General features: G+C 44.7%; 1 protein-coding gene across 1 annotated transcript in view; it reads left to right on the top strand.

Moving 5' to 3' along the window:
• LOC119160819 (nose resistant to fluoxetine protein 6) overlaps positions 1–20,234 on the top strand; it is a 277,772-nt gene extending 257,538 nt beyond the window's left edge. The window contains exons 14-15 of the mRNA XM_037413067.2: positions 6,667–6,809; positions 19,553–20,234. Coding sequence (XP_037268964.2) covers positions 6,667–6,809; positions 19,553–19,777 — 368 coding nt within the window. The 3' untranslated portion in view covers positions 19,778–20,234. The remainder of the gene's footprint in view (positions 1–6,666; positions 6,810–19,552) is intronic.
• The last annotated feature ends 6,679 nt before the right edge of the window (positions 20,235–26,913 follow it).

The raw sequence follows: 26,913 nt of genomic DNA, 5'->3' as shown, positions 1-26,913 counted from the left end.
AACTGAAACCGCGTGTGGTTTTCGCAGGCTTTATGGAGTTTTGTTTAATGATAAAACTAATGTCTTATTGGCTGTTTAGGCACGCACACACTTTTTTGTTATTTTTTATGAGCGGCGGCAGACCCCGTGCTTGCGTTTCACCGACGTTTGGAGGCAGGCATGCAGGCAAGTGAACACACCACTTGTAGTGCCACCAGGCGCCTCTTTGAACGCGCGAGATAATAAAATGCAAAAATTAGTCTCAGACGCCACCTAAAGCTGCATGAAGTGCTTTAAATACAATTTCAAGCTACATATCTGTGTTTTGGGGCAAATTAAGGCTACCTGTGAGGATTTCTTGACCTGCTAGTTGATTGACCACATCTCTGTTGAGTGACGCTATAGCGGTAATTTTTTGTCGACTTTCAACATCAAGTTAAAATTAAGTCTTTTTTAAAGGGCGAAAGCAAGCTCGTGGCTGCCACTGTGATGAACAAATTTCTCATTGCGCCACGATTCGAAAAAGTTTTTCGAGTGATAAACAGTTCTTTTAACGCAGCTTGTTTGATATGCCGGGTTTAACGTCCCAAAACCACCATATGATTATGAGAGACGCCGTAGTGGAGGGCTACGGAAGTTTCAACCACCTGGGGTTCTTTAACGTGCACCCAAATCTGAGCACACGGGCCTACAACATTTCCGCCTTCATCAGAAACACAGCCGCCGCTACCGAGATTCGAACCTGGGACCTGCGGGTCAGCAGCCGAGTACCTTAGCCATTAGACCACCGCGGCGGGGCTTTTAACGCAGCTGTTAAAGTGTTCACTGCGCCGCATATAGAGCATTGCTAATACCAGAATATCGTTTTATAGCCAGTTTAACTAATAGAACGGAAAAAGTAACTTCATGCTTTCTTTGTTGTGTAAAACGTACAGTCCTGATCAAAAGTTTCCAGGCCACACTTGCATAGAAATATATGAGATGGTGGCTAAGGAACTTCTGATCTCCGCCCCCCTGTATTTATAAACTCTTTAAAAAAAGGTAGTATTACTTGCTGACATTGGGGTAGCAATGGTTTGTCACATGTTTCAACCCTGGTAGTAAGTGCAGTTAGTAACAGCGAGGGTGGTAACAGTTATTACCTTTGCCGTTACTAACAGCTTTAGTAACTGTTACTAGCCCAGCCGTTACTAACCATAGGTAGTAACTTTTGAAGTTTTAAGAAAAAATTAGTAACCGGTACTACTGTGCTTATTTTGTAACGTTATTTCTCTATTGTTAATAATGGTTAATTAGTGTCTTATACACACCTTCGCGTAATCTTGCGTGGTACGTCGTGAACGCGAAAAGTACTTAGCCGTAACAAGTACACTACACTACTGTACTAAGTACACGCCTTGCGCAGTATATATACCCCCTATTTTAAGATGCATGTCTGGCACAAGTGAGCACTTTTGTTTCAGGATGAATTATAAAAATTCATGCCTATAGCTTTATATCATGCTACTTGATTATGTGTGTTTGGGAGGGTACCACAAAACTTTTATACAACCGTAATCGTACTTATAAAAAATGATATATTCATGTTTATTTGCAAGCAAACATTCTCTAAATCCTCCAAAACAAGGTACTGAACTCACTAACATCGCCTCAGTGCAATTGAATATTTCACTGCGCTAATATATTGGCGTTTAGAAAGTAATAATAGTTTCTGAGGTTTTTTGTGTCGAAGTCTTAACAATATTAGGAGACATGAGGTATAGTCAGAGACTCCGGATTAATTTTGACCATCTGGTTAATTTTGATCCGCCTTGTGAGTTTGTTCTAACTACCTATTACAACGCGCGCAGCACTTGCTTATGGTCCGTTAACTTGTACTTCGGCGTTTTGATAATAGAAGAATGACGCTTACATAACTCGCTTGCGTAATTGAAAAAATATATATAATTTTTATATCCGTAGATATCCATGGTGTCATTATTTCTACTTAAAGATGATACGCTGAGAGGGTTTCTCTCATAAATTATTAGAATATGTACTACTTATTATTTCGGACGACAGGCCAGGTGCCGGGTGCCCTATCTAACTTTAACGAGATCGCCCATGATGCAGCGCGCGCACTTACCGACCACACCGCCATAGGGCAACCCCATCTTGCTGAGTTAGGTACCAATCGGGATGCACCCATTACGTACAATGACATAACAAAGCACTTTTACCTGGTACGCCGCATTTTCCGCCCCCACATCCCAAACTTAACAGACCGCAGGCATTAACCCTACGCCTATTACAGACACACACGTGCCCAAACCTTGCCACGCTTCACGTTTATTATCCCGATGCATATGCCAGCGACACAAGCCCATCATGTGGACACACAGCGACACTTGCACACATGCTCTGGGAGGGTAGAACAACTCCTCCCGACTCTACCTCAAGCAAGTGGGAGAGGTCTCTCAGGAGCTCACTTCTCCCCGACCAGCAATGGGCCGTCCAGCAGGCCCACGAAGCGGCCACCCGGTACACCCTGTCGATCCCTACGTGGGAGACGCCCGCTACGCGCTAAGCGCGTCCTGCAGGACTGAAATAAAGTTTTTTCATTCCATTCCATAGTTCATCGCCGGGTAGCAAAAAGGTAGTAATGGTGCAAAAAAATTAGTAACGGCTTCAGTTACTTCCTGTTTCATTCCATGCAGTTACTAACTGTTTACTGAACTAGGCAGTAAAGAGCTAAAAAATGTTAGCAATGGTTGCAGCTAGTAACTGCTTACTAACGTAGGCAGTAAACAGGTTGCAAAAGGTTAATAATGCTCCAATAAAGGTAATAAGCATTGCAGTTACTACACTTTTACTAACTTTTTCAAAGAGATTACTGCTATGCCGTACTTCTAATAATATGAAAGAATTAATACCGCAGTCTTCAAATGGCCGAGCGAGCATCAACTATAAGAATTCTTTTTAACTTCAACCAAGAGTTTTAATTGCGCGTAAAGGTGCCCAACATCGCAAACGCCACCGCTAGACTAACACATTCACGCTTAAATTACATCATGAACTTCTGGTGCATACACATGAGGTCAGAAATTGAAGTACCTTAGAAATCGATTACACAGCAGGGCTGACTATGATGTATCAAAGTAATACACGTTAATTCGTCCCTTTTGACCATACAACGGCTCAAACTTGCAACTTTGATGGTTAGAAATGAGAGAGTAATTTCGTTAGACACATTTTAAAACGGTGTGAATTGTCCTTCTTTTTCTGACTTTGGTTTACCAAATTTATACATGCGCATAGCAGGCACGTTAAGGGCACTTACGGGGAGTATATACGCTTCGAAACCCCGATCGTGACACTTTAAGCATACGCTGTGCAGAACAAAGCACACTTGTGGCGAGAAAGAAATGGCGACACATTGCAAGAGCGTTTTTCGGAGACGCAGATAAAATTGAATTCAGTCAGCTCATCAAGAAGTTTATTAAAATATCTGGAGGAGTTTAAACCACCAGGGTGCTCACGAGGGACATCCTAGCAGCCGCCCCGGCGATTCTCGAGCCGGAGCGGGAACGTGGTGACGTTCCGCCAGTTCTTTGGCCCTCTGGACGTCTTTAGTTGGCGTTATAGCGTGAGGCTCCTGAGTGCCTCTTCCCAGTCGGACTCACTGGTGAGAGGCCCCTGAGGTAGCGCGGGACATTGCGAGAGTATGTGTGCGAGTGAACAGTACACTTCTCTTCAGTCTTGGCCGTGTGGATACATTTCCGAGTTGTAACGGCTGTGTCGGCCCCGGGATGTGTACGATATCGTTTGTAGCATGCGAAAGGCTATCTCTTGCGCGCGAGAGATGAAATAGAAATAAAAAACAATTAAGGCAGCTTCACACTATATAGTGGTGCCAAGCCTACAGGAAGTATGGAACTGGGCAGTCTTTGTTTTTTGTTCTCTTTCGTTTTTGTAGTCTATTCTCGTTTATTATGTTTTCCTTTTTTATTTTAGTTTAGTTCGATTATTTTTCCTATTTATTTTTTCTCTGTCGTTCTATCACTCGTTTCTTTATTATTTTTTTTTACTTTTTATGCGTGGTTTTGTCGGCCTGTTTGGCCCCTTAAGTACTCAGCACTTATTATCACCATGAAGCCGCCCGAAGAACAAGAATAAAAATACATCTCCATTGCGCGAGCATGTTCTCAACCTGCTACAGATCGATACGCTCAATGTCGCTCTGCCTGCGTTGTTATCACAATCAACGTGTTTAAAGAACAAGAGGAAGAACACCTCTGACGCGATCACCCGCTCAGGTGAATATATGCTATACATGTGGTTTCGCCTGCATTGCTCCAAGTGACGACAACAGAATATCACAGCAAACGGCAGCCCAGCTCCCTAATATGATCCTCACTTAAATTATTGAAACTATACGTTGAACCATTCATTGGAAAATAGGCTAAGCTAGGACTGAGCCACGCAAGGCTTGAAGGAGCGAAGCTAAATGGTTCTGATAACTGGTGTTGTTGCTTCTGGGTAGCTGTTAGGCTTTAGTTATGCGATGCTTGCTTGTTTAAACGCTCATTTTTAAAGCATATAGGTTCCAGTTATGCCACAGACAGACACAGACCCGGCTCTGTTGTAACTTCACCGGCTTAATTTTTAGTGGATCAGTGAAAAGTAGTTGGGTTTAGCCTTTTTATGTGGAGCGTACTCATTCATAATAATGATAGGATTTTGGTAGGCAGTGCAACGGCACATACCCAATAAAGTTAGGATGATTTTCTACGATCAACTCATAGGGCACGATTTCCCAAACAGCCTTGCTACTAAAACAATGTTATTTTGTTGTAACAAAAAAACAGTGCAGCTGTTTTTCATACAAGCGTTGAGAGTGAATGCCGACTGAAAAGCACCAAAGTGCGTACACAATGCACTCCGACCTTAGTACCTACATCTGCTAGTAAATCACCACTTGCATCGTTTAGACTTGATGAAGCGCAGTTTAGCCTAAATGTACTCTCCGTAAGTACGCTTAACTTGCCTATTGACCCGGGTATTAAAGTGCTACTGAAACCCTCCCGAGCACGCTTCCTCGGTTATCTATACTGACACGCCTTTCAAACAGCGAAGCTACAAGTAGCGGGCATCATAGCAGCATTATATCAGGTGCTAATGCACCTGATGAAAATTTTCACTGGGGTATAGTATATTCGGTGCAAGCTCAGAAACCAACAAAAAATGAATTCTTCTCTACACGTACACAGCATCTTCTTCGGTGGTCCTTATTCGATGCTGTTGAAGTTTGTGATTTCGCCATGTTCGATGGTGCACCGAAGCAGCAGCAGCAGCTCGGAGTGTATTGCAACGCTTCATCGCTTTCATAGTTTCCCCAGCGTCAAGTACAAACATGGCGTAAGCAAATAAGTGCAAGGTGGCCTCATGAGTTGAGCCTGAACTTATTCTGAGGCTGTCACGAACCATATGAAACAAAGTACGACGTAGGAACAACCACATGGCAGAATACAAGAGTGTCCAATTGTTTATTTTACTACATCAGGATAACATAAACACAATGAGAAATGAAGTAAAAACATTCACGCCTGTGCCTAAAACACATCAAGATATACCCTATCCGCATTGTGTCGCCCATGTGCCCCGCAGTCCAACGAAATTTTACGGCGCATACCACAAATAACGCTCACGATATACCTTGTATATTTCGCGAAGTGAAAGCGTGCTCGAAAAAAACTTTTGTACAGGAAGCTTAACTAACGATCTTCTCTTAGACAGGAATAGCATACTGTGATTTTCGCATCGAGTGTATCAATAAGAAGTTTCAAAAATTTCTTAGACAAGCGGGAATATTATGGAATGGTGCATTGAATACTGCTTTTGCTCGGGGGGAGTATCAATAATGAAACGGGTTTGTACAAGCGAGAAGGCATTGAGCGATGGTTGAACGTTTTTTGACGTGCGGCACACACTCCCCTGGTGCCGTCACGTATACAACAGGGCGCCGACGGGCAGAGATAGAGCATTTCACAACCGCCGTCAGGGCTATTAGCGGCGCGAACAATCCTACGTTTCAGTGCACAGATATACCTCATAAGCTGACGGGGGGATGGGGGGATCCACACCGCTGTATACGTCAGTTTGTAGGGCATCGAGTGTTTTATTTGGAGGTCGTCAGTTTGGTCCCTGCCAGCGGGGAGTGATTGTTTTGTTCACTTTTATTTCTTCACATTTTCATTAGATTTTAGTATAACAACCTCTATTTTTTTGCATCATTTTCTTTTAGTTCTCAACATTATTGGGCTTAACAAAAAAAAAAAAAAAAACGGGCCGTTCAATATCCACTACTTTCACTCATACTCGTAAACTGCGACTTAAAATCACAAGCTGACATCACATATATGGTCGCCTATTCTTGTTCCAGTGATTAGATTGCTATTCTGCCCTTCTAAACCAGCTACTGGCAGGCGCTAGGCGCCCAGCCTATGTGCAATAACCGATAATTTCGCCATCGCCTCATATACTAAATAAAGGATGGTTGCTCGAAATTGATATATTTAAAGCAATCAGACACAATCTGTATGTTTACGTTGTCTCAGAAATTAGTATGCGTGAATACTATGAATGAATATTTCTGATTATTACTTGGTAATTACCCTTTCAATGAGTAACTTGTCATGTGATTTGCAGGCGTGATCGACTCACTGCTATCCTGGGATGCCTTGGTTCCACTCGGGAAGATGTCTTATTCAATATATTTGGTGCACGCGTACTTCGTATTTTACAAGGCCTGGACGATTAGACAACGCATAGAGAATCACCACTTCCAAATTGTGAGTCTTTTTTTCTTTAATTGAATCATTCGCTACAGTAAAATAACTAGCCGAACCTGCTGCATATTAAATCTAGAAAATGGGATCGAATAAGTGGTTTTGAAAAAAATTAATACTGCGTAGTGTGGCTCTTTAAAGAAACCCAGTATCACAAGTGAGAGTGTATAGTCCGCCATACCTCTCACATATAAAGCAATTTGTTTGGCGTTTAACAGCACTGGCATGCGTATTTGCTTTTCGTTTTTATCAACAAATACAGTTACATATATTGCCTATTGTTCGGTACAAGCAGCGTCTTAACGTGTCCAGAATTAACGGTATGTATTATATCTACTAAGATTACTCAGTTGTACTCAGTTCTGCGCCAATGAATTTCTTTTCAGCAGTGCACCAACTGCCCCGACAGCAGACGTTTTTGAGCGAGAATTATAGCACGCACGCCACCGCCAGTGATAGTGCTGGAGTGTAGCGTGACTCGTGTATCAATGGCTGATGATTTTCATCCGGCACTGATATCACCAACGACCGATGACAATGCTCACTGTTACCTTTGAAGGCCGCACATTTGTTCAATGAGAAGTCCAACCTCTACACTAACTTGGCTGATCAGTCAATCACCACAACAACCATGACATAACAGCCCAATGGTGGCTCAGTGGCTACACAAGCTGGCTACTGAGGAGAAAGAGGTTGATTAGTACTCAGCGGTGATAGTTTGATATTTATAGTGTCTAAATGTTTGAGGGCAGTGTACTGTGGGATTTCAATGTGTGTCAGAGTTTCTTTTGAACGTTAAAACCTATAAACCTAACTAACCAACCATGTGACATCTGGTGAATGTGCTTCTGCATTCATATACCAGATATCTCAGAGAAGCCGGGATAAAAATCCACACCTTGAAGACACGGGCACGGTACCAGGTGATCGAGCTAGCTACATGCTTCAGGTACACTAAAAGAACACGTCCCTCTTCCCGAGATGGGCATAAACGCTGTGCAAGTAAAAGCAGTCTTGGTCACAGCTCCGGCATTGCCAGCAGAGTTTGTGGTGCAGCGATCGAGTGCGGAACCAATTTTGCCTAAATTGTCCTTTGGGGATTCAGAAGGCTACTAAGAAACTTGAGAGGAGGTTACCGCTTTAAGTTCTTTTTAGGATAACCAGAAAACGCTGCCGATTGGTAGTCGATTCTTCTGAGAACACGTGAGCCAAACATTATAGCACAGTACGGATGGGAAATTAACGACATAAGCTGGATACCGTTCCCTCTTCTCTGAAGAAGCGATGCCATCAACCCAAAGTACTCGGTCACTGACTGATTTCCGTATCGTGAGCTGCATAGGTACCACAGTCACCACGGGATGCCGTAACGTGCACGCAAGCCTGCTCACGATCACGCTGAAAGCTAGCCACGCGTTCGAAGAAAAGAAAGCACTCCAACTCGGGACGCACGCTGACAAAGGGACGCATCTTCTTTCCCAATTGGCATTCCTCTCTCTGCGTAGCTTCGAGCACTTTCGCTGTTGCGAAAGGACAATTTGAAGCGTGTGGCAAGCTCCTGTAACTATGCTCGTACTTGATGAATTCTAACAACGTTTTCAGCAGTTGACTCGCGTGGCAATAATCTCTTTCAATGAAGCAATTGGACGATTACTTGGAAAAGTATTGCATGGTCGCAGAAATCAACAAACCGACCTGAACGACACGCTGCGTCGTGTCTATTTGAATATTTCAATGTTAGCAAGTTATGTCATATAGATACTTGCGGAAAAAAAAATTAAAAGTAACTGCTCCGAATTTGAAACATTCCAAGCTGTCTAGCATCATTTGTAGATACAGTGCCGAACGCTTTTGGAGCTTAGAAGTGTGGCAGCTTGGGCTAGTTGGTATGGCATGACGATAGTTATAGCGCGAGAACAAAACGACGACACAGAGACAAGAAGGACACGAAAGACACGAGCGCTAACTTCCAACTGAGTTTATTGCGCAGAGCACGAAATGTATAGAGGAGACAGTGACCATGTGATAAAAACCATATGGCACAAGAGCAGAACATGAGTAAGAAAACCAAAAACAAACAACACAAATACAAAGGCACTGAAAAACAGCAAAGAAAAAACCTAGAAGAAACCGAAACAGAAAGGTAAAGCTACCTGCCCGCACCGAATCCTTCGAGGAACCTGCGTTCCTTCTCGGACAAAGCCACGGAGGGCTTGCTAACACAAGGCACCTGTTCGCGTGCCATCTGCGCAGCCTCGACAATGACCCGGGTGCTTACATCTCTGTGTTTGTACAACGTCGCTGTTTCCTCGAAGAGGGGAACACACTTGCACTCAGTGCAGTGCTGGGAAAGAAAACCATCTTTCCCGTTTTTAACATTGTTCGCGTGCTCTCTCAGCCGATCGTTCAGACACCTTCCGGTCGTTCCGACATAACAAGCACCACATGAAAGGGGGGTCCTATAGACGACTTCCCCGGGAGCAGGCCGCCTACCTGTTTCGATGTTGAACTCTGCAATCTGTTGATGATTTCGTTTTCAGGGGCTTGGTAGATTTGGAGAGGCTGATTAATTTGAACGGTGCTGAGAACAGGACACGGACTCCAACACGTTTTCCGATTTTTTTGAGCCTATGTGATATTTGGTGTATGTATGGAATCACGGCTATCCTTTCACGTTCTGTATCCGTGTTGTTCAGATTCTGTCACGTCCTCTGCTGTGCCTTATTAGTCCGCAGGATCGTCTCCGCAACAGACGCGATAAACGCCTCGGGGAAACCTGAAGCCTTAAGGCGGGAAACTTGAGCTTTGAAGCTCGCAGAGATATTGTGGGCGCACGACCTATTTAAAGCATTCTCAAGGCAGGTTCGTGCTATGCCTCGCTTATTTATTTTACTGTGAGCAGAAGAAAAGGGAAGTAGAGGTTTCTGCGCACGTGGTTCATAACACCAACAGATGTGCTGTGAGCTAAAAACCAGATTTAAATCCAAAAAGCGTAATTTGTCATTATCGGGCATTTCATGTGTCACCACAAGAGGCTTCAAACAATTTTCGAACACACCTATAAATTGAGTGGCCAACGAGTGAAACATAGAAGACTTACAATTTAGAATAACCAAGAAATCATCCACGTATCTAAATAATTTGACGACATGCAAGCCTTCTAGCTTTTCCTGCAGTTGTTTGCCCATTTTTGCCAATAGAAGATCACTGAGTAGAGGTGCGATGCCTGAACCAATTGAAACACCCTTCTTCTGCAGATAAATGCAATCATTTCATTGAACGAAAGTAGACGTAAGATACAGCAAAACCAGGTCAAGAAAATCTCGCGAACTAATGCCAGTTTTTAATTGGAAGTTCAATTCCCCGAAAATTGCTATGTTATCCCTTATACATTCTAGTACCTCATCGTGAGGCAGAGAGTAGTATAGGTCCTTTATGTCAATTGAAAAACTGAAAAGATTAGATTGATTTGACTGTTTGAAAAATTCTATCAGAGCCTGCGAGTTTTTGATCACAAATGGGTCGTCAATCTTTAGACACTTTAGATTGGTCTGAATAAACAAGCCGAGTTGCTTTTGCCACGTACCACTTTCTGTCACAATGACCCGGAAGGGCATGTCAACCTTATGTGTTTTGGCAGAAAAAAACATGCTGAGCCCATTTTTGTCACTTTTGCTAATGTGCTGTGCTAACTGTTTTAATTCTAGTTTACGACACATTTCCCTGGCCTGCGTTTTTACCCTATCTAGACGAATGTCAGTACAACATTTGAAAACAGATTCGATAGCTGTGACCGCGTTTTCCAGGTACAAGCAATTAGGGAAAACGGCGAAACCACCCTCCTTATCTGACGGCACGACACAAAGTTCATTGTCTCTAAGAAACTTGGTCGTCTTCCGCACCGGAAGGCTGTTGCTGGTAGGCTTACCCCGTAGGAGCACGTCGACGCCTTCTGAGATGCACCTGTCTGAATCCTCAGGTGAAGCACGGCCAGCCACAGAGCGCACCATTGAAAGAAGCTCGGGTGCGGACCTCGCTCGGTCGACGGCGAACTTCGGACCTAGAACGAGGGTGTTGTGGACGTAGTCTGGGAGGACGACGTCACTGCATGAGTGGACGACACCTGATTGCCGAGGCTTAGTTGGGCGCTGCGCACGAAGGCTGGCGAGCTCACGTGACCACAGGCGGTTTGCAGTGTACTCGATTTGGTCGCAGTACTCTCGCCATCTTCTTTTCTTCACTCCCGGTGTTAGATATGTCAGTTGAAGGTGGACATGCAGGGCGTCCCGGCGCGTGCGCTCTTGTCGGTGCCATTCAGACCGAAGAATTTTGCACACCCGTATGCTATGGCCGATAGAGGGGTGGTAACCTCCAAACAAGGCTTTAACGTCCAAAGGGAGTTGCTTGGTGCGAATGCAAAAGGAAAAGGTGCGCGCACGGCAAATGAAGACTGCGATGAGGGTTACGAGGACTGAATGATGAAGAGAAACACACGAAAAAGAGCCCGAATAACTAGAAATGTAACTTAGAAGTGTGGCAGCTTGGGCTAGTTGGTATGGCATGACGATAGTTATAGCGCGAGAACAAAACGACGACACAGAGACAAGAAGGACACGAAAGACACGAGCGCTAACTTCCAACTGAGTTTATTGCGCAGAGCACGAAAATATATAGAGGAGACAGTGACCGTGTGATAAAAACCATATGGCACAAGAGCAGAACATGAGTAAGAAAACCAAAAACAAACAACACAAATACAAAGGCACTGAAAAACAGAAGAGAAAAACCTAGAAGAAACCGAAACAGAAAGGTAAAGCTACCTGCCCGCACCGAATCCTTCGAGGAACCTGCGTTCCTTCTCGGACAAAGCCACGGAAGGCTTGCTAATACAAGGCACCTGTTCGCGTTACCTGCCCGCACCGAATCCTCCGTGGCTCCATGGCTTTGTCCGTGGCTTCCGTGGCTCTCCGTGCCCTCGGTGGCTTTGTCCGAGAAGGAACGCAGGTTCCTCGAAGGATTCGGTGCGGGCAGGTAACGTGAACAGGTGCCTTGTATTAGCAAGCCCTCCATGGCTTTGTCCGAGAAGGAACGCAGGTTCCTCGAAGGATTCGGTGCGGGCAGGTAGCTTTACCTTTCTGTTTCGGTTTCTTCATGGTTTTTTCTTTGCTGCTTTTTAGTGCCTTTGTATTTGTGTTGTTTGTTTTTGGTTTTCTTACTCATGTTCTGCTTTTGTGCCATATGGTTTTTATCACACGGTCACTGTGTCCTCTGTATATTTTCGTTCTCTGCGCAATAAACTCAGATGGAAGTTAGCGCTCGTGTCTTTCGTGTCCTTCTTGTCTCTGTGTCGTCGTTTTGCTCTCGCGCTATAACTATCGTCATGCCATACCAACTAGCCCAAGCTGTCACACTTCTAAGTTACATTTCTAGTTATTCGGGCTCTTTTTCGTGTGTTTTTCTTCATCATTCAGTCCTCGTAACCCTCATCGCAGTCTCCATTTGCCATGCGCGCACCTTTTCCTTTTGCGTTCGCACCAAGCAACTCCCTTTGGATGTTAAAGCCTTGTTTGGAGGTTACCACCCCTCTATCGGCCATGGCATACGGGTATGCAAAATTCTTCGGTCTGAATGGCACCGACAAGAGCGCACGTGCCGGGACGCCCTGCATGTCCAGCTTCAACTGACATATCTAACAACAGGAGTGAAGAAAAGAAGATGGCGAGAGTACTGCGACCGAATTGAGTACACTGCAAACCGCCTGTGGTCACGTGAGTTCACCAGCCTTCGTGCGCAGTGCTCAATTAAGCCTTGGCAATCAGGTGTCGTCCACTCATGCAGTGACGTCGTCCTCCCAGACTACGTCCACAACACCCTCGCTCTAGATCCGAAGTTCGCCGTCGACCGAGGGAGGTCCGCACACGAGCTTCTTTCAATGGTGCGCTCTGTGGCTGGCGGTGCTTCACCTGAGGATTCAGACAGGTGCATCTCAGAAGGCGTCGACGTGCTCCTACGGGGTAAGCCTACCAGCAACAGCCTTCCGGTGCGGAAGACGACCAAGTTTCTTAGAGACAATGAACTTTGTGTCGTGCTGTCAGATAAGGAGGGTGGTTTCGCCGTTCTTCCTAATTGCTTGTACCTGGAAAAGGCAGTCACAGCTATCGAATCTGTTTTCAAATGTTGTAGCGACATTCGTCTAGATAGGGTAAAAACGCAGGCCAGGGAAATGTGTCGTAAACTAGAGTTAAAACAGTTAGCACAGCACATTAGCAAAAGTGACAAAAATGGGCTCAGCATGTTTTTTTCTGCCAAAACACATAAGGTTGACATGCCCTTCCGTGTCATTGTGACAGAAAGTGGTACGTGGCAAAAGCAACTCGGCTTGTTTATTCAGACCCATCTAAAGTGTCTAAAGATTGAGGACCCATTTGTGATCAAAAACTCGCAGGCTCTGATAGAATTTTTCAAACAGTCAAATCAATCTAATCTTTTCGGTTTTTCAATTGACATAAAGGACCTATACTACTCTCTGCCTCACAATGAGGTACTAGAATGTATAAGGGATAACATAAAAATTTTCGGGGAATTGAACTTCCAAATAAAAACTGGCATTAGTTCGCGAGATTTTCTTGACCTGGTTTTGCTGTATCTTACGTATACTTTCGTTCAATGAAATGATTGCATTTATCTGCAGAGAAGGGTGTTTAAATTGGTTCATGCATCGCACCTCTACTCAGTGATCTTCTATTAGCAAAAATGGGCAAACAACTGCAGGAAAAGGTAGAAGGCTCGCATGTCTTCAAATTATTTAGATACGTGGATGATTTCTTGGTTATTCTAAATTGTAAGTCTTCTATGTTTCACTCGCTGGCCACTCAAACTATAGGCGTGTTCGAAAATTGTTTGAAGCCTTTTGTGGTGACACATGAAAAGCCCGATAATGAAAATTACGCTTTTTGGATTTAAATCTGGTTTTTAGCTCACAGCATATCTGTTGGTGTTATGAACCACGTGCGCAGAAACCTCTACTTCCCTTTTCTTCTGCTCACAGTAAGATAAATAAGCGAGGCATAGCACGAACCTGCCTTGAGAATGCTTTAAATAGGTCGTGCGCCCACAATATCTCTGCGAGCTTCAAAGCTCAAGTTTCCCGCCTTAAGGCTTCAGGATTCCCCGAGGCGTTTATCGCGTCTGTTGCGGAGACGATCCTGCGGACTAATAAGGCAGAGCAGAGGACGTGACAGAATCTGAGCAACACGGATACAGAACGTGAAAGGATAGCCGTGATTCCATACATACACCAGATATCACATAGGCTCAAAAAAATCGGAAAACGTGTTGGAGTTCGTGTCCTGTTCTCAGCACCGTTCAAATTAATCAGCCTCACCAAATATACCAAGCCCCTGAAAACGAAATCATCAACAGATTGCAGAGTTAAACATCGAAACAGGTATGCGGCCTGCTCCCGGGGAAGTCGTCTATAGGACCCCCCTTTCATGTGGTGCTTGTTATGTCGGAACGACCGGAAGGTGTCTGAACAGGGTTACCAGATGGTGCGAGCCTCAAACCGCCAAATTGGACTCCGAGGTAGCCCAAACATAGCCAAACGCGAAAATTTGAAGTAGCCCAAAAATAGCCAAAATCAGCAAATGTATGCGTGAATACGTCGTATTGCGTAATATTTTTTTTGCTATTCAATCCACAATGATTGAGTGATGGCTGCAGAATCTAGACAAAAGTTTATTGTCACTTAATAACAAACAAATGAATGGAATCACAAAGAAATATAGAAGCATATTTACAAAAAGTAGAAATAGGTAGGGTTTACAAAAAAGTAGAGATATACAAAAACTCATGAAATAGAAAATACAACAAAAGAGATGAAAGTGGAGAAGCGAAATAACTTAAACATGATAACTTAAACACTTGATTTGGATGCCGAGGCACTGCTCGGCCCATACAAAACGGTGGAGTTAAAACGCGACAAAAATTCTCTTCCCGGTTTGAAATCTTTGCAGCAGCCAGCGTTCCTCCCCAGACCAAATTTTACACGGAGCAGCGCTTCTAAGGTCTCGTTAGACATCCTGTTTCGAATGTCAGTTTTAGTAAGCGAGACCTGGCTGAACACTCGTTCAACAGCAGCGTTTGACACTGGTAGTGACAGCAAAGAGAGCGCCAGCTTTGACATCAGTGGAAACATCGAGTTCCCGGCAACATTTTTTGCATTGTGTACGGTTACCCAGAATTCGGTTATGGAGTGGGTACCCTCTGCCAGATCGTCGACTCTGGTTTGGAGTAGGTGATACTCAGATTCCATTGTTGAAATACAAATTGGCTCTACAAAAGCATTGAATGAACGATGCACGAAATCGAAAGAGTATTTCTTAATGCTCTTTGGCTCGAGAAGCTTGAGGTCACTGAGAAGCTTCATGTTCGCGGGAAGCCGCTTGAGCACACTCCGTATAGATGCTATCACAAACTTGCGGCACCTTTCCAATAAACAAACTTTTTCACCTTCGCTGAGTGAAGACTTCTCAAAACTGTCGAGAAAAATAACGCCCAAGCTGCATGCCCTCACATGCAATATGTGCTGCTCCCACTCCGCATTGTCAGGTTCTGCATAGCCAGGCATAACAACTCTTGTCATTAAAGCTTTAACAAAAGAAATCAATTCTTCATTGAGTCTCACAGGGTCCGGGGCCTCGCACTGAAAGAGCTTATTCATTCGCTCGAATTCATCGATTATTGGGCTTAGAAAACGGAGAAAAGGTAAATTTTGCTCATCAGCGTACATTTCGCTGAGTAATCTTGCTGCGTAGCAGCGTTCCTTACTTTTCATCGCATCAAAGTGAGATCGCAGGGCAGCCCACTGATTCAAGACTGATCTCAAGGCAGGCGCAATGCTAAGCCATCTCGTGGCACAAACGCCTATGAGCTTATTCGGGACATCGCCCGAAGTAATGGCGGTGTATGTTACTCTATATTCTTGCTGCCTTTTCGGTGAATGGGCGAACCAGTTGAAGGTTTCGCGTACTAGGTAGTCAATGTGCGTGAGAAGTACATCTATTGCCTCACTACAGGCAAGCTGTAAAGAATGGCACACACACTTCACAAGAACAAGCCGCGCATTTTCTGCCTTCATTTTTGTGTAAAGGCTGTTGTGCTGCCCACACATGACGCTCGCTCCATCTGTCCCGATACCCACACAACATTTGATGTTCAGTTTTCAAGCATCTAACAGCGCCTTCAACTCAGAAAATAGCCCTTCCGCGGATGCATCGGTCACTGGCACCAAGCCGAGAAAGGCTGTAAAAAAATCCCTTTTGCTGCGAGAAAAAAAGCGCGCCACGACGGCTAGCTCCTTCGTGCACGAGACGTCCGTGCTCTCATCCACAATCAATGAATATTGTGCAGCAGTCATGTCCTTCAAGAGCTCTTCTCTAAATGTTGGCCCCAGTACCTTTATCACTAGCGCAGCGCACTTCGTTCTCCCCAAGGTGACGGCCGACGCCAACACCGAATCGCTGAAGCACCCACTGATCACGGGCGTCAAGTGGTCCGCCGTCAGGAAGCTTCCGTGAACAGCCAAATGAGCAGCCAAGCGCAGCTCTGCTACCTTGAGGTCGTCAGAACTGGAACATGGCTCTCTGGGTCTTCTGTCCACAAACGATGCCAAAGGCCCCGCTGCTGGACCAGCGGAACGCTTCATGTTGTTTGCATGCTTGACCCTAGTGGAGTGCAGCTTTAGGTCTTGAACGTGGGGCCGCAATTCCACCTTGCATGCTCGGCAATAGGCCATATCGCCTGAATTGGATGGCGATAGCCAGTCTGCACGTTCAGAAACAAACAAAAAATAGTACTGTACTCACTGCACATATGCATATGCCTCAAATTTTAATTTTGCGTATGAATGGAACATTTTTTTTTCTAAACAGGGCATTAAATTACATACAAAAGCATTCTGACACAATTTGTGCCGAGGATAGAAAATATATTACCTTTGAAGTCCGGCTCCTTCTCCCATTCCTTTTTGTAGTTGCGCGCGTACTTGGCCCACTTGCCCATCCTGGAGCTCGTCTCTTCAAGCTCAGAGCCTCAGACCCGAGACGCACTGCTAGCACTCGGCAAGAAGCGCGAATTTATACCTCCAAATACAATGATCGAAGAGTGATCAGACGTGTAATGACACGAAGAGCTGTAGTCAACAAGCCCCGCATTCAGTGGTGTATCCAAAGAAGCGGGGGGGGGGGGGGGTCCGTTCGCCCCCTCAGAGCCTCAGTCCCGAAGCGCAATGAAATTTAAGTGGACGAAATGACAAACTGCTACCGGCAGGCTCACTGAACCTACAACCTTCGGATGGGTGCTCCCCACGTGTCATAGCTTTCACAATCATGTACCCCCTTCCCCTTTTCGGGAGACTTGAAAATATGCGCCAATGACTGACCAAGCGCCACCCCCCCCCCCCTCGACGTTTTTTTTTTTAAATCTGTTCTGCGCCTCATAATCCTGCAGCAGCGGTTCCTGCGAGTCTTGTGCACGATTTCTTAGTACTTGTACAGTGTGATGTCTGAGGGTCACATTCCGGGTTGTCGCAAATTGTTGGGGTAATTGAAGAACGTCTTTCCACTCCTGTCATAACACGTGCAATGTCAGACGGACACCCTCGGATTCAGTAAAAACTGTAAATGCTCGCGTATTCAACAAAGCATTTCATAAGAAGCACAGGTGTGCATTCTACTTAGAGGCACTTCCTCTGCTATCTTGGATTTTGGTCTCGGACTGAGCAAGAGGGCCCCCTCCACATCTTTCTTAATATCTTTCACTGTGTGGTGCGGGGAAGGGGAGGGGGTGCTTGCTCGGCATTTTACGGTAGTAGAAGTCAAGAAAGTCTAGAGAAAACGTAGCCATCAACACGGTTTCAAACTGAAGACACGTGAAGCCCTTTCTTGGGCTACGTACTCCAGGTGCAGGGATCGTTCAACACATTGGAATGTTTTGATGGCGGGATACGCATGTAAGCCTTGGCGTTCTTTGTATAGAGCTTTTTAACAGAGACAACCATCACCACCTTTCTTAGCTTTTGCACGGGAGTACAAAAGCTGACGTCGCGCCACGGTACTGCATTTTTGGGGGGTCACGCATGTTAACAGCCAAAAGGGGCTTATGGCGGCGGCCAGGGGGCCGTCGTTGACAAGGTGCATTAGAGTTCCTAGAGAGTTTTAGTGCCGGGGACCCCCAGACGCTCGCGTACGCATGCTCCTGCTTTCCTTTGTATTCTCCGTGGTTGCAGCTGCTGGGGGTTCCCGGCGGCTGGAGGTACAAACGAACGCAAGAGCGTGCGTGCGTAAGCTGTTTGGGGTCCCCGATACTAAAATTATCTACAGTTTGTAGCTTTTTGGAATTTTTGCCTAGTCGAGAGCAATGTAGCCCAAAAATAGCCACATAGCCAAACAGAAAAATTCGACGCCAACTCGAACAAAAAGTAGCCCAATTTGGCTATTAATAGCCCAATCTGGTAACCCTGTGTCTGAACGATCGGCTGAGAGAGCACGCAAACAATGTTAAAAACGGGAAAGATGGTTTTCTTGCCCAGCACTGCACTGAGTGCAAGTGTGTTCCCCTCTTCGAGGAAACAGCGACGTTGTACAAAGACAGAGATGTAAGCACCCGGGTCATTGTCGAGGCTGCGCAGATGGCACGCGAACAGGTGCCTTGTGTTAGCAAGCCCTCCGTGGCTTTGTCCGAGAAGGAACGCAGGTTCCTCGAAAGATTCGGTGCGGGCAGGTAGCTTTACCTTTCTGTTTCGGTTTCTTCTAGGTTTTTTCTTTGCTGTTTTTCAGTGCCTTTGTATTTGTGTTGTTTATTTTTGGTTTTCTTACTCATGTTCTGCTCTTGTGCCATATGGTATTTATCACATGGTCACTGTCTCCTCTATATATTTTCGTGCTCTTCGCAATAAATACGGTTGGAAGCTAGCGCTCGTGTCTTTCGTGTTCTTCTTGTCTCTGTGTCGTCGTTTTGTTCTCGCGCTATAACTATCGTCATGCTTTTGGAGCGCTTAGGCAACAGTCATGCGAAGTTCGGTATTCTCTGTAAACTTATGGGAGCACTGAGTACCATTACAGTTTTGTTTGGAAATCTTTCATCCCGAAAATGATGCTGATATGACAGAATAGATTCACGCTTGAACAATAAAGTGTCGCACAGTCGATTAGCCAAGGCTCCACATTTTTGTTGACCACAATAACCTTAGCTATGTTAAATCTGTCGGTGTGAGCAACGCTGTAGAAGCGCAGCTTGAATTTATTTGTTCGAGCGGCTGGCCCTCTACACCTATGGGATCGTTGTGGACACGTCATCACTTCTTGGGGAATCATTAAACTGCAAGATGTTAACTGTGGACACTATCCCTTACACTGTTATGTTCCCAAAATGAAATATATTGTTGTTCTTTTTATATTAGCAATCGAGTTAGAAAAGGAGCAGTATCCAGTACTGTCCGACCAATGGCGCAGACGTGTGAGCTAAGCGAAAACTCTAAGAACTCCACGGGAGTTTCCAAGATTTTCAAGTGCTACATTGCTCATATTCTAAAAGATTGCGTGATGAATGAGTAGATAATGGGCCATGTACCCACTTGTTTATGAAAATTACGGGCTTTTAAATGTGTTATTATAATATCTTTTTGTGTTAACGTTTTTCCCCTTTCACTACGTCTCGATAAATGATCGCCATTTAACACTTTGCAGATGTCGTCAGCTATTTCCAATTTCATGATGGCTACAGTCGCGGGCTACCTGGTCTACGTGTTTCTCGAACAGCCCTTGGTGTTTGCCTGGGACTTGGCCAACACTTGGACGAGCAGGCGGGTGAACAAGCATACCAAAGAAGTGGAGGTGCCAACCAACCTTGAAAAGAACAATGGCACTCTTTCGGTGGTTGAGTCGGAGGATCCGCCACATTGCAGAGGATAAAAGGGCTTTAATACTGCTCCTTTCTCATATAAATCTGGGCTTCAAGAAAAACGTCTTCTTGTCGCTAGCAGCAGTCGCCAAAACCTCGCCTAGAGTCTATTCAGAAGGCATGAAGCGCCATGAGGATTAAGAGTTCAGTGGCATTTATTGTAAATCCAGTCATAACACGCATCAGAACATCATCTCAGTCGCTAGAACCTTTCTGAATCATTCATATGCCAAGGAATTTTTCAGTGAAAGCTGCAGGCACTTTCACTAAATTACTTCTTCTGGAGGTGTCACAGATGCTTGTCACTGTGCGTATATTTTGGGACAAGTTGTTGGTGCGGTCATACTCTCGACATGCAATTCGTTAGCGCAGCAATCACATATACGACGTTTCTCAGCACGTCTGCTGCTTATTTGGCGAATTCACGCTGGGGGGCTCAAGATCGCCTAATAAATACCCGAAAGTCTACCACTTCGACTGCTTACTCATTCAACGTCACAGCCGTGTGGCAGTATGATTCACACGTAGTTCACGTGTGCTGGGAATGCGACAAAGCTTTGTCATTGAAGGCTGCTTAACCACTTAGAAAAAACTGCGCGGACAGCGTGAGTATACAAACATAATCCTCAGTGCCTGTCCATGGCAATACACACATATAGATAAAAACAGCTTTATGCTATAAACACACCAACCTTTATAAAAGCGCATATTTTCACATTTTTGTGCACCCACATAGCTCATAAAGACCACGCTTGTCTTCGCAGATGACACTTTCACATTGTTTAAACTTGGGCGTGGATTGGCTGTGTTAAAACATAATTTGTAAAATGTCCTTGGTGTTGCACAAGGTTACAAAACAGTCCTCTTCCCGACTGCTATTAAATATTTACGAGTACAGTGCAAGCAGAAAAAAAGTGCACAAAGACGGAGGAAGAGGCGGAATAACAAGAGAGAAGGCAGGGAGGTGAACCAGCCACATGCCCGCTTGGCTACCTTACGGTGGGGGAATGGGAAAAGGGGGTAAAAAGGCGAGAAAAGAAAGAGAAGGGAAACAGATGAGAAAATTGTCAGTAAGTGGGCTGACGCGTACGCAGCGAGGGCACTCGAACTTATTGTGTGTGTGGTAGTGAAAATTGCTTTTCGGTTTCACTGAGAACTAAGAGACAATGATGCCGAGAGAAGTACAGGACATGCTATTAGAAATGATTGTAATGTAAATGTGAAGAAAGATAAGTGACGAAAAGATAACTTTGCACCGGCAGGATCTGACATGCGACCTTCGAATAACGCGTCTGACTTTCTACCATGGAGCTACGGCAGCGGTCAACCCCCTGTTCACTCTATAGAGTATATATATGTGTATTTAAGCACGGTCTCACCTGTGAGCCCCACCGGTTGTCATTGCGAAAAGTGTGGAACACTATTTGTACCTGCTAGGGTCATGTAGAACTTGATCTTCATACGATCTGGCAGCTGGCTAATAATTCTTCGCATACTATCTAAAGGCATCAAGTCTGCCAGAACTAGATCCTCGCTATGAATGAAAGAAGGATAAAATCAAGGGCAGATTTTCTTTGTTAGATTATATACCCACTCGCGTTGTTGTTTACCTCATTCTCGTAGTGCCTTTGAGCTATCCTTAGCTGTCGTTGTGTCCTTCAGCAGTCCGATAGTTGAAGTAAGAAGCAACAAAAACTGTCGAGTGGGCGAGAAAGAACCTCGTAGCAAGTGCGTGTGGTCCCTGCTCTTTCTCCACGTCCGGTGGCGACGAGGACCACTTGGAGAGGCGGAGATACCAGCGCACCAACAGAGCGTAGCGAAGGAAAGCACGAAACGACAGAAGGGAGTGTTTCGATTATGGAGTGATTGTAGCTGCACTGTTGATTGCTGCGCGCTCATGCACAACTGCACCACCACAACTACATTTCTACCCCTGTATGGCAAGGTTGCCAGGTTTGACTTGTTTGCGCTAATTTGGCTCCTTCTTTAGGCTGATGGCCACAGACACAAACAAAAATAAACCTTGGCTACTTGGCTAGTCTTTGGCTACTTTCTTGCAACCTCGATTTGAACGAAATTGTCATCTTGTGACGTCGGAACAATGCCTTGCACTGCGCGAGAGCACATAGTCTCCTTCCTCTCTGGAGGAGTACTGGCGATCTCTTCTCACTAGCAACGAAAAAGGACACCACGTAACGGTTATTTTATAAGCCCATCCATCTACTCGTCCTATGGTTCACGTGCATCCCACCAGTGTCGCCTCCTGAGGGAGAAGTGAGTGTCGTCTCCGGGTCAAAGTAAAGTTTTTTGCCTGCTTGCCTGACTACCTGCCCTGAACTAGATGTAGTGGTGTCGAAACAAGGGGGCAAGGCGTGTTTCCAGCCCCCAACATTGAATTTGGCTCTTTGGTTACATCAAAAAAGTACCAGCTTTGTCGCAAAGGCGAAGCAATGAACGCAATGGCAACAAATTGGAAGGTCATGCGCAGAATAGCAAGCATATCGAAACGTGTCCACGTTTCTCACTCACAAATTACCTACGAAACGTACTCACAGGTACAGATGAACGCGAACAATCGTCTCAATTGTTACTTGCTGTTTCTAAAAAAACGCGTTCCTTCCGCAAACGAATGCTGTACGTTGATTGCAGGGACCTATGTGCGCCCCGTAACTACAAAATAATACGCCAGGCAAGACGTATGATTCTCCCCACCGGGAGATAAGGCCACCCGAGAAATCATCCACTCCCCTCCGCTCCGCGGGCCAAAGTACGCGTGAGAAATGAAAGCCACCGCGCGCTCATTGTGACATCTTGCTGATAATGCTGAAAACACGATAGTTCCTTCCGAGATGCCCCCCAACAGCGGTAAGTAGCAGATATGAATAGCTTGCCGTTCGAACGTTGAAGGTAATACCTCTCAGTGGCTGAGTGGTTAACTTTTAATAAAATGATGGTGGCGCAAAAGATATTACCAAAGAAAAAAAGAAGGAGACAGTATAGAGCACTATACTTTCAACTCGTTATTTTGCTCGCATTACCCAAATATATATGCTTCCAGTGTGTGCTCAAGGACGGGGCGCAGCACAAGCGACTATCACTTTGAACACACAAAAATCCAAACGGAAGAAAGCTATCGCACAATGCTATCTAGAAACAGGTATTCTTTCTTCTACAAAGTGATCGACGGAACACTGACGCATTCGTTTTCCTTTCTATGTAGGTGGTATATGCCTCCAGTACTTCACATGCTAACGTTTTCCTGCTTCGTCCTAACACACATGTCTCTCGAAATAGTAGTGTGCAGCCACACGAAGCACAATGTAATGGCAGGTGTGAACCCACGCCATTGGTAATTGATAAGATTTGATCTTTAAGACGATCATTAACACAGCTTCTTGTCTTGCCTATGTACATCTTGCCAGAGCTCAACAAAATTGAATAAATAACGCCCATTATGGAACGCAGAACTCGCCGGACACGCTTCTTTTCGCATGAAAGGTTAACTTTCTGCGAACAAATGCGGACACAGAGCTTCGACAGCTTGCTGGGTGTCGAGAAGACCACTAGAACGTCATGGCTGTTTTCAACTTTCTTCAAATTGTGGGCAATTTCGTGCATGTAAGGCAGAACCAGTGGTTTCTTTTCCGCACAGCCTAAAATACAGCTCGACAGACGATCTGGACAGAAAACATCGTTTCCTTCTCCAAAGAAAACTATTCTTTCTCCAGTCAGAAAAGGAAGGAGGCATTGTCGTTTTACCAAAAGACTTATACCGGGAGAAGGCCTCTTGCGCTATTGAGAAGAACTTTGTTGGTTCATCAGCAAAGCCTACCAAAGTAAAAAGCTGTGATGTTTATTTGTGCAAGGAACTAAATTTGGGCAAACTAGCAAAAGCTATTGGCGAGTGCAAAGGTAATAAAGTTTTTTTCTCAGTTAAAAAACATAAGCCGGAAATGCCGTTCAGGTCTATTGTTAGGGAAAGGGGCACATGGTCTCTTCTAGTCAGGCGCTTTTTGTTTTAGCACCTAAATAAGGTTTGCCTTGATGACCCGTTCGCCACAAAAAATTCAGCCGTGGTGATTAATTTTTTGAGTAATGGAAGTGCTTTTCGGTACGTCTTTAGTATCGATGTCGAGGATTTTTTTTTCTGCGCCGCAAGTTGAAATTTTTCTCTGTGTTAGCGAATTCATTGATGCCAATGGTAGCACTGACTTTATGAACACTGGTGGTTTATGAGTTGACAATTTCTTGTCCCTGCATAAATTTTATTTGAAAAGCACATTTATTTCTTTTAGTGATTCATTTTATGTGCAGCGGAAAGACATTTCGATTGGTTCATGTGTAGCTCCTGTCCCATGCAACATCTTTCTTTCATCTATTGACCAGGTACTTGCTATAAACCTTGACTCGAAACTTTGTCCCGAAGTTTTTCGATACGTTGACGATGTTCTTGTATTTTTAAACGGCCCTGACTTTTTGACAGCTTGTTACGATGTGAAGAATGTTTTATCAGTTTTTGTTATGCAAGGAAAAGGATTGACGTTTACGAATGAGCTACCTCAAGACAATCATTTGCAGTTTTCAGACATCAACCTGTCAATAAACGCTACACATTCGTGCTGGATGTACAGCCCCGTGCACGCAAAGACTTCCTGCCTTACGAATCTGCACACTCGAAAACCGTAAAAAGAGCCATTGCGACAATGTGTCTCCGGTCTGCGTTGTTCAAGTCGTGTAAGCACATCATGGACGACAGTTTTCAGAAACACATTTCAAGGCTGGTTACAGCCGGTTTCCCTTCGGTTTCTTAACCAGTCTGTCCGAATCTCTGCTCCGGAAGCTTGAAAGATGCAGCAGACAGTCCGAGGCTGTGCGCCGCAAAAAGAAATCACCGGTTCTGCTTTACATGCACAAAATTGCCCACAATTTGAAGAAAGTTGCAAGCAGGCATGACGTTCTAGTGGCACCCAACAAGCTGTCGAAGCTCTGTGCTCACATTTGTTCGCAGAAAGCTAACCTTTCACGCAAAAAGAAGCACGCCCGGCCAGTTCTGCGTTGCATAATGGGCGTTATTTATTTAATTCCATTGAGCTGTGGCAAGGTGTACATAGTCAAAACAAGAAGCTGTGTTAATGATCGTCTTAGGGATCATATCTTGTAAATTAACATTGACGTGGGTTCACACCTGCCGTTATATTGTGCTTCGTGCGGCTGCACACCACTATTCCGAGAGACACGTGTGTTAGGACGAAGCAGGGAAACGTTAGCACGTGAAGTACTGGAGGCATATATCACATACAAAGGAAAGGGAACGAATGCGTCAGTATTCCGTCGATCACTTTGTACAAGAAAGAATACCTGTGTGAGTGGTTGTAAGGAAGAGGAAAGAGGCGCCGAATTTCTGTCTGCCTATAGGCGACACGGCGCAGTGCCTTATAGGGGTGGGAGGAAGTAGGGATAAAAAGAATAGAAGAAGTAGATGAAGAAATAGAGAAGCAAGCGACGGGAAATAGAAGGAGATAGGAAAGTGGGGATCCGGTCGAAGCAGTCCAAGGGCGGGGCACCACAGTGCGAGAGCTGCACGGCGTCAGGGGACCGCGAAGGGCGAACCAGTCGGAAATCGAGAGGGCACGACCATCCAGCTTGAAATTCTCCGAATGAATCTCGAAAGAATACCTGTTTCGAGATAGCGTTGTGCGACAGCTTTCTTCTGTCTAGGTTTTCGTGTGGGCAAAGTGATTGTCGCTTGTGCTGCGCCCTCTCCTTGTGCGTACACTGGAAGCATATATATTTAGATGATGCGAGGAAAGTAGACGAGTTGAAAGTATGGCGCCCTATCCTGTCTCCTTCTTTCTTCCTTGCTAGTATCTGTTGTGCCACCATCATTTTATTGAGCTATGCATAAACTCCCTCAACGTCACACTCTGCTATAATGGTTATCGCCTCGAATTCAGGACGCGGAGGTCTCACGTTTGACGCCATGCGCTGAAGTCTTCTTTCTGATATTTTTATTTGTTGCGTTTTCATATATATATATATATATATATATATATATATATATATATATATATATATATATATATATATATATATATATATATATATATATATATATATATATATATATATATATATATATATATATATATATATACGTATACATATACGTATACATATACGGTGCATAACATCGACGCCGACGCTGGCGGCGAAATCCAGCCGAGAGTGTCGATATAATTGCTATCCCAATAAAAAAGAAACCATAGTAGCTGGGACTTGGAGCCAAGACGGTTGCATGGCCTCTCGTATTACAGGCCAGGCCATTGCCGAATAGCACTTTAAATCGCGGTTGGAAACGAGCAGGGGAACTCAAAGCACTCTGTTCAGAATAGTTTTCACTCATCGACATTAGAAATCGGATATCCAACGATCTGTATGTGCTATTTTTTTTTAATTTGGTTCCGGCTATTGCCTACAAGTACTTTTTTCTTCTCTTACCAATAGGGCGCATAACCATTTTAGGAAATTGACCATGACTACATAATCTAAACATTCACATAATAATATCAATAGTGTGTGTCTAAAAAGCAATGAAAACAAACAGGAACATATAAAACGAACATGGTGTATAATGAGCGCTTGCTCAAGCAGACTAGACATGCATCAACCTCAGCAGACCAATTTAGAATAGCTATACCTCTAGATTTTAATTATTTTATTTATTGCATTACGTATACATTTGTGAAAGTTGAGATTAAAAGGGTATACGCTTCCTCACTTGCGAGTACTTACAATTACGAACCCCCTCAAAGGCATCTATGCGGCAATATTCGAGAAGCGAAGCGTTGAAATTGAGTATGATTTCTCAAGTTTAACTCAATCTTGGACAGCAGATTGGAAAAAAAAATGTTTTTTGCCCCGCCGCGGTGGTCTAGTGGCTAAGGTACTCGGCTGCTGACCCGCAGGTCGCGGGTTCAATTCCCGGCTGCGGCGGCTGCATTTCCGATGGAGGCGGAAATATTGTAGGCCCGTGTGCTCAGATTTGGGCGCACGTTAAAGAACCCCAGGTGGTCGAAATTTCCGGAGCCCTCCACTACGGCGTCTCTCATAATCATATGGTGGTTTTGGGACGTTAAACCCCACAAAT

This window comes from Rhipicephalus microplus, chromosome X, assembly GCF_043290135.1.
Source record: "Rhipicephalus microplus isolate Deutch F79 chromosome X, USDA_Rmic, whole genome shotgun sequence".
In the NCBI taxonomy this organism is placed as follows: domain Eukaryota; kingdom Metazoa; phylum Arthropoda; class Arachnida; order Ixodida; family Ixodidae; genus Rhipicephalus; species Rhipicephalus microplus.
Note: the sequence above shows the minus strand (reverse complement) of the source record. Positions and strands in the feature narration are given on the sequence as shown.